General features: G+C 54.1%; 1 protein-coding gene across 1 annotated transcript; it reads left to right on the top strand.

The window, feature by feature from the left end:
• Window positions 1–3203: 3203 nt before the first annotated feature.
• BSX (brain specific homeobox) lies at window positions 3204–6899 on the top strand. Its single transcript, XM_031443471.2, has 3 exons — window positions 3204–3465; window positions 5429–5625; window positions 6660–6899. The coding sequence occupies exons 1-3, from the start codon at window positions 3204–3206 to the stop codon at window positions 6897–6899; spliced, it is 699 nt and encodes a 232-aa protein (XP_031299331.1).
• Window positions 6900–7808: the final 909 nt, after the last annotated feature.

Raw genomic sequence — 7808 nt, 5'->3', positions numbered from 1 at the left:
TTTCATTGGACATCGCTGGTCTAGACTTTAGAGACAATCCAGGCAATGAAATATCTCTGCTTTTAAGGGGCAAATTGTTTACAAACTAAATAAAAACATAACATTTACTCCTTCCCTGGGCTGGCAGGAGTGGAGGGGAGAAGGAGGCCTGTTGGCTCTGGAATGCCTCTTCCTTCTACCCTGAAATTTACTGGAACTGAATCTCAGGAGATGGGCTGGACACCTTGGGGGCCTCCTTCACCCTACAGGGGAAGTGAGATGGGCCAGGCCTGATCCCTGAGGGTAAGGTAGGGGCTGGGTTCTGGTAACCCAGGAGGTTTCTTGTGGTTCCGTTTCAGAGTCCCAGCATCACAGAGAAACTTCCCAGCTTTCTTGGCCTCTCGATTTCCCTGCAGGTCTGGGCCATTACTCTAAGAGGAAAGTAAGGCCGACCAGAAAGGAACTTCTCCAAGACAAGCCCTGCCTGCACTGCCTGCCCTTCTGGCCCCACAGTCCCCTTGGAAAGCCCCAGCTGGGATTATCTGAGCGCCCTTGGAAAAGGGGGTCTCCTAGGTGGAAAAGGGTGGTGACTGAGGAATCCCTGTCTCCGCCTCCACTTCTGATTCCCTGTTACCCCCTCCATGCCCCCAGGGGCTTGCTTTGGTGCAGAAGGCTGGTCTCACTCTCTCAGCCATGGAGCTTTGTTTCCCAGCATCGCTGAAAGGGAGAGAGGAAGGAAAGATCCTGCAGTCCTGGAGGTCTTGCCCTTCCCAGAGTGGTTCAGGTTCCTCCCTCCGTCTCTCACTTCCTAGGTTCCCAGTGGGGCTGAGGCAGAGGCAGGAGAGCTGTCCTCCCTAGGAAAATGCCTTCAAGTCTCCCTCGGTGGCTCTCAGCTCTCGGGCAGACAGGTCCAGTGTGAGCAGAAGTAGAAAAAGGGGAGCGTGGGGAGTCGGCCCATCCTCCCTCATGTCTTGGACAGCGAGCAGGGCCTGGGGAGATAGCCTTAGCTTTGAGGGAGAGCAGGGAGTATGAAATAAAAGTATATGAAATAAGGGGAAGGGGGAGGACTGAGCAGGCAGTCTATCCCATGCCTTGCCTTCCTTCCTTGGACCCTGTGAACACTGGGAGATGTGTAAGGCTGAATTCTGAGAAAGGATTTGCAGTGCCTTGGCTCAAGGGTCATCGCTACCCAAAGTCGTTGTTTTGCTGCCCCTGCTCCCAAGGGACATTCAGTAGTCCTGCTACTTTTGTTTCTGAGGCAGAAGTTAGTCCCTGACTCAGAGTGAAGCTGAAATCCCACCTCCAAGGCCAAGTGCAAATCTGTGCCCTGAAGGGATGGAGTGAAGGTGCACACTGGCAAGGCAAGGCTCTTTACAGGGGCCACATCTGGTTGTATACCGGCCACACTCTCAATAGCTACTCAGCCTTTAGGGTCTTAGGAGACAGGATGCCTCGGTCTCCACTTGACAGAACAGGGTGGATGTCGGCAAAGTGTGGACAGCCACCCCCAGCACCTCCTCACAAGTCACTTTGGTCTTCCTTTTAGTTCTGCAGGAGATGACTGGACCAGGGCTAAGGACCAAGGAACTACTCCTGAAAGTCTGCAATGTTCCCTCTCCGTGGCTGTCTGCTTTTCGGTCTTCAGTTCTTACCATTATAAACTTTAAAAAGATCACATTCCAGACTCCAGGACATAGAGTTCTGACTTCATTTAGATGCTTACTTGCCAAGATCTTATTTTAAAGTCATTGCCCCCTTCTTCCTCCTTCTTCTCACTCTCCTCATTTATTTACCATTTACCAGTTCATCCGTATGGAATACAACGCTCCCACTTCTTGGAGCTCTGTAGTTCGGGGCCTAATTGATTCTGGTAATTAATTTGTTCTACCTGCTAGATCAGATGGAAATCCTGCCCGTGCGCCCAAGGATTAGCACTTGGCTTTCTAACACCTCCTCTAATTATCTAATAGCATGGGTTGTGAGGACTCAGTCTCTATTAAAACACTTTTACTATTAGCAGTAGTGATTGGAATTGTGATGATGACTAGATTTCAACAAATTAGAGCTTAAAAATGGGGAGATGGAAGAGAAGTGGCTTCTTTTAATTTCCCTGAGTTTAACATCAATAATTAGAGCAATTTTCGGAGATGTGAGCTGAAATTACCCCTGCTGTGCTGTAGATGATCACCTTAATTTTAGCAAATTGACTCCAGGGAAATAAATGTGACAGATTAGAAAAAGACAAACAGAAAAAAACACAAAAGATTGGGAGGGAGGAAAAATGAAAAGAAAGGCTGCAAAAGGGAATGGGAAACAAAAACACAGCACAGTTGTTTTGGGGGGCTAGGGTTGGGAGGGGTAGTACAGCAGAAATAACAGCTGTGTGAGAGGAATGAGGAGGAAGTAATGGAAATTTGAGAGAAGGTGGAGACTGGCATTAAGAGGTAGCTATGAGCATATTTACACAGACCAAATCGCTTGGCTAATACAGATATAACTTTCCTCACACCACCTTCTAACTGAGGTAAGGAATGTTATGATCATCATCATTTTATTTATTTACCTCAACAGTCCAGTCATCCCTCAGCCATCAACTTAAGTTGGGCCTAGCAGATACGGGCTGTCTCCTCACTTTTCCTCTTCCCCTCCTGCTATCATTTCTCTAAAGTTTTAAAATCCCAATACTGAAATAAGTGCCTTATCCCTATTGCTTTGGGGCCCTTTAAATGCCTTTTGCTCTCTAAAGAGGAGTTTCCCCGGTGGTAGAGACTTGTTCTCTTTGGCTTTCTTTGAAAACGGCAGGGAGTCAGGCAGCTTCTGCAGTGGCGGGGCAGAACTGAGGGGGAGAAACCTGGTAGGAGCAAGAACCCGCTCCGCTCCGCTCCGCTCCGCTCTCCTCAGGCCTGGCCGGTCGTGTTCAGCACCGCGGACAGCTCCCCGCCCCGCCCCGCCCCGCGCCCACCGCACCCTCCCCTCCGCCTCTGGCAGCCTTGCCATTGGCTCTCCCAGCTCCCCTCTCCAAGCTGCCAATTCTACACGTAGACCCAACCTACCCAGGAGCTTGTCTTCTCGCCTCTCCAGCGCCGGGGTAGCCCAGGCCGAGGAGAGAGCATCGGGGATCCGAGCCTCGAGAGTGGCTGGCTCTCGACCAGGCGTGCCGAGACGCTGCCTACTTCCTACACTTGGTCCCGGGCCCTCGCCCTGTGGCAGGCGCTCGGTTCAAGATGAATCTCAACTTCACCTCCCCTCTACACCCGGCGTCTTCTCAGAGGCCCACGTCCTTTTTCATCGAGGACATCCTGCTGCACAAGCCCAAGCCGCTAAGGGAGGTGGCCCCCGACCATTTCGCCAGCTCTCTGGCCTCTCGGGTGCCTCTGCTAGATTACAGCTACCCTCTCATGCCCACACCTACCCTCCTGGCTCCTCACCCCCATCACCCTCTACATAAGGCAGACCACCACCACCCTTATTTCCTCACCACCTCGGGTAAGTAACAGGGGTCTGAAGGTTCGGGGAGCGAGAGAGCAGGTCTTCCAGCACAGACCCTGTCATGGAGCCGAGGAAAGGCTAGAGCTGGCTAGGCCCGGCTTTCCGCCTTCTTCCCTAAGTGGAAGGTTGGGGATATGGCTGAGAACACAGGGAACTCCCATGAGGCCAATCCATGGTAGTAACTCGTGGTCACTCCACACTTTTCATAACGGAGGAAACGTTCCTAAACAAGAGGTGACGGTTGGTTTTGGCGATAATTTTGATGGGCAGTGTTCAGTTTCTTTTCTCTTGGTCATACTGGCCACTTTGGTCTATCTCTCAGTCCCCATCTCTGCCTCTCCCACTCCGAGGGAGACCCCTGACTATCTCACCCCATGGAAGGGAACTCAACTTTCCAGCGCAGAAGCTGCAAACACCCCAGTGGGGCCAGCTCTCTCAGGCGCTGAGCATTTGCCAATACAGCAGAGGCTTAGAAGTGAAGGAGGGTTTGGAATATTCTGAGCACTGAAGGTTTGGGCTGGCCTGAATAAGGGCGAAAAGGTAAGAAAAAGAAGAGGGAGAGACTCGACTGCTTTTTAATCCTCCTCACTCCCAACATCTAGCATTTAACTCAAAATCTTGGGCTGGGCTGCCCTCTTCTGCCCCAGTTGCTGGTGTCTCTGGAGCCTGGATCCAAAGTATTTTGATTTCCTAGGCATGGCAAGGAGCCGGGAGCCGCAAAGTCTGGGTGGGACAGGGAGATATGGGGAAATACCCAGGTTTTTTTTCTGCCCCTCTCTGAAAGGCCACATTCATGCTGTCTTTTCCGGCATCTTCATTCAGGCCAGAATAGAATCATTCGTTGAGCCCAGAAGCAGAGCACAGCCGGGAAAACAACACTGGTACGGGCGGGGGCTGGAAAGACACGAGACAGTTGTGAAATGTGGGCCCTGGAATCCACGACAAAAGCTGAAGCGGTAAAACCCAGACTTTGGGGCACTGGGTTGGAAGGGCAGCTATAAAGCCGGCGTCTCAGTCCGCCTGCCAACGTTGGCTTGACCTCCGGCCAGAAACAGTCTCTTTTGGGCTGCACCCGTGTACCCCGCAAATAGTAGTGGCCAAGGTCCGAGATACCGGAACTTCTTGTTTTCTGGTTTTGGTCCCCCGGGTCAGCCGGTACTGATGTTTGGGGCGGTTTGCCTGCTAGGTGCGTCTCATACCGTAACGCCTGCGAGGGTCAGGAAAGACCCGAGAAGTCTCCCACGACCTGGCGGGCGGGGGAGGAGGGGAGCGCTTCAATCCTTCTGCTCAGAATCGGATGGAAAGAATGAGAAAAAGAATAAGGACCAGATTAGAGAGCTAGGGGTCCCAGCGCGACCCCGAAACTGGTAAGGAAACGTTCGAGGCGGGAATTGCCCCTCCGTTCTCGCTCATGAGCCTCTCTGGGTAAGAGAGCGTTGCTCTGTTCCCCTTGGCTGCAGGCGGGAGAATGGAGGCGGCTGGGGAAAGAGAAAGGAGTTTTTTAGGTGCGGTGGGGAGGCAGATCACATCCACGTTTCTACCAGCCCCAGAGCATCACTGGTTGTCATCCGGGGTCTGAAAGGACGGGGGAGATAGTGGGGAGAAGGAAGCTACTGGACCATTTCGACGTTTGCAAGAAAACTTCGGGAGGCGCGCAGCCGAGGACTCTGTGGAAGTTTCTCCAAGAAGACATTTTTTAAGATCTTCAGATCTATTTTATAATCTCCTTCTCCTTTGTACTGTTTATTGTTTATATTTCTAGATGGCCTTCTTGGTAGAGATCTCCAAGCGCTATTGCGATTTCCCCCCGTCTCTGCGATTCCTAGGAGAAGCGCTTTGGGGCGAGGCGCGGACTGGTGGAGGCAGAGGCGGAGAGGACAGGGGACTAGAGTGGGGAGTGGAGCCGAGGTCGCTCGCTGGAGATCCGGCTCTGCCCACTCGGCGGCTCTTCTCTCCGCAGGCGTGCCGGTCCCGGCGCTGTTCCCGCACCCCCAGCACACCGAGCTGCCGGGGAAGCACTGCCGCCGCCGCAAAGCTCGCACGGTTTTCTCGGACTCGCAGCTCTCCGGCCTGGAGAAGAGATTCGAGATCCAACGCTACCTGTCCACGCCGGAGCGGGTGGAGCTGGCCACGGCCCTCAGCCTGTCGGAGACGCAGGTGGGCCGGGGGAGAGGGAGCCCCATCTCTGCTCGCTCCTCTCCCCTCCACTCCTAATACCCCTGCACCCGCTGCGGAGTTCTTGAGCGGAAGGACCCTGCTCCCCTTTATTCTACGCTTTCCCAAAGATCCATAGTCAAAGTACAGACACCTCCAATCTTGTGTCAGAGTTAGCAAAGCAAAATCTCTCAAGCGGGTTCTGGACGTGGAGGGAAAACTCCTCTAGTGACTGATCATCGCTCCCTGATTGAGAGCTGCCATGTCTGTGTCTCCTCCATCTCTTTCCCATCATGAGAGTAACCCGGGTCAGACGTAAGTTGGTAAGAGGCCAGAGGGCTCTTGGCCTGAGAGAAGCCCACCCGAGATTTTTTTCTTCTTAATTTAATCTCTTTCACAGCTGCAAGTCATCCTAGCCATCTCCTCCACAACACTCACACATACTAATTGAAGCCTCCTTTCCATTGCGCTGTCCCGAGTGAGAGGACTGTTTTCATCTTCTTCAGATGCTATTCTCTTGCAGCCTCAAAACGCCTTGCTTCACTCCCCCCCTCTCTCATTATTCTCTGTACCTGGAAACTCAACTTGCTGTGTGTTCATAGCCCTCCTAGGCCCCAGTGATTTTCCCTCTGATAAGAACCAGCAAGTCTGAGTCTCCTCTTCCAGTCCAGGAGTCTTGCTGGACCAGGTGTGTAGATGTCACCGTCAGAGGAACTCATTCACGCAGCACTTAGTAATCTAATTAATATCAGTGTTAGTATTTACTAACCACATCATTTTGATCCTCACCGTTGTTTCGGGACAGTTACTTATGAGAGCCTTAGGATGTTTGGTTGTCATTCAAGCTAAGACGATAACCTGTGAGCAGCTCAGGTGTGATGTAACCTAAGGGTGAGGCTGTCACAGCTCCTGGATAATTTGTCGGTGGGTTGTCATCTATTAGTCTATTTTCTTCTGCAGCAACCACTCAAATCTTAGAGCAGTAACTATGGATCTGAAGGAATGACGTGATTTTTTTTTTTTCTTCCCGAAATCAGGTGAAAACGTGGTTTCAGAACCGGCGGATGAAGCATAAAAAACAGCTGAGGAAAAGTCAAGACGAGCCCAAAGCGCCTGATGGGCCAGAGAGCCCGGAGGGCAGCCCCCGCGGCCTAGAGGCCGCACCCACCGAGGCTCGGCTGGGCCTGCCCTCTGGCCCCTTCGTGCTGACCGAGCCGGAGGACGAAGTGGACATTGGGGACGAGGGGGAGCTGGGCTCAGGGCCGCACGCGCTCTGAGACGCGGGGCTGGGGAGGCGGGGAGGAGGCCGCGGGGCGGGCCTGGGAGAGCAGCTCCGGGAAGACAAACACAACACACCTGTCAACCCTCCAACCCATGCGGGGCCCGCGCGGCCCGGCCTCCACGCTCCTCCCCCAACCGCCCGCCCGCCCGCCCGCTGCGTCCCTGCCCGGGTGCGTGCGCGCCTGGTTCGCTTGTTCCCCGCGCCTTCAGCGGCGCAAGCTGGAGTTTGGGCTCTCGGCTCCATAATTCGGTGGTGCGCCTCTTCCCCGCCAAGGTCGACCGCAGACCCCTCGGCCCTCACCCTTCAGCCACCTGCCCCCGCTCCGTTTTCCAGGCTCCGCGGCCTCTCCACCGGATCCTTAGGCAGACCGACTGGCTGCAGGTAAGGGACCGGGTGTCTGGGCCCTCGGCTCTGCGGGGATCCGGGCCGAGCCCCAACCTAACCCTAACACGTCCACGCCGGGACAGACTCGCGCGCTGCTCGCCACTAACCTCCCACTCGGCCCCCCGACCCCCATCCGTAACTAACACTAAGGCGACTCCCTCCTTCTCAGGGAGGCGCTTCCGTCCTCGCCTGACGCCGTTCCGCTCAAAAGCTCGCGGTTCTGAACCCAGGAACCCTTTTTGAGCTTGTGGCCCCCCAGGCACCCGCGCTCTTTACCCTTGTTCCCCACCCCACCCCGGTCCCCTGCGGAGCGGTGCACGCGCGCGGCGAGAAACTTGCGCAGAGAAAACGCCATCGAGCAATTTCTGCTTCTCGACCTCGTTGGGCGTCTGTCCCGCAACACTTCCACGTCCCACCGGCTACTGACATTTTCAAAGTGTTTTCGAGTGTTCCTCGGGTTGTGTGTGGAAATGCTCATTTTCATTGCATTTTAGGGAACGCGGAGTTTTAGCACGATGAA

This window comes from Camelus dromedarius, chromosome 34 (assembly GCF_036321535.1).
Source record: "Camelus dromedarius isolate mCamDro1 chromosome 34, mCamDro1.pat, whole genome shotgun sequence".
In the NCBI taxonomy this organism is placed as follows: Eukaryota; Metazoa; Chordata; class Mammalia; order Artiodactyla; family Camelidae; genus Camelus; species Camelus dromedarius.
The sequence above is the reverse complement of the archived record's forward strand: the minus strand, read 5'-3'. Positions and strand labels throughout refer to the sequence as shown.

Bases quoted from the DNA above. Each gene is read 5' to 3' on its own strand.
- BSX (XM_031443471.2), top strand. From the start codon at position 3,204: ATGAATCTCAACTTCACCTCCCCTCTACACCCGGCGTCTTCTCAGAGG. The intron at 3,466-5,428 runs GTAAGTAACAGG...TTCTCTCCGCAG, and splicing joins TTATTTCCTCACCACCTCGG to GCGTGCCGGTCCCGGCGCTG. The intron at 5,626-6,659 runs GTGGGCCGGGGG...TCCCGAAATCAG, and splicing joins TCAGCCTGTCGGAGACGCAG to GTGAAAACGTGGTTTCAGAA.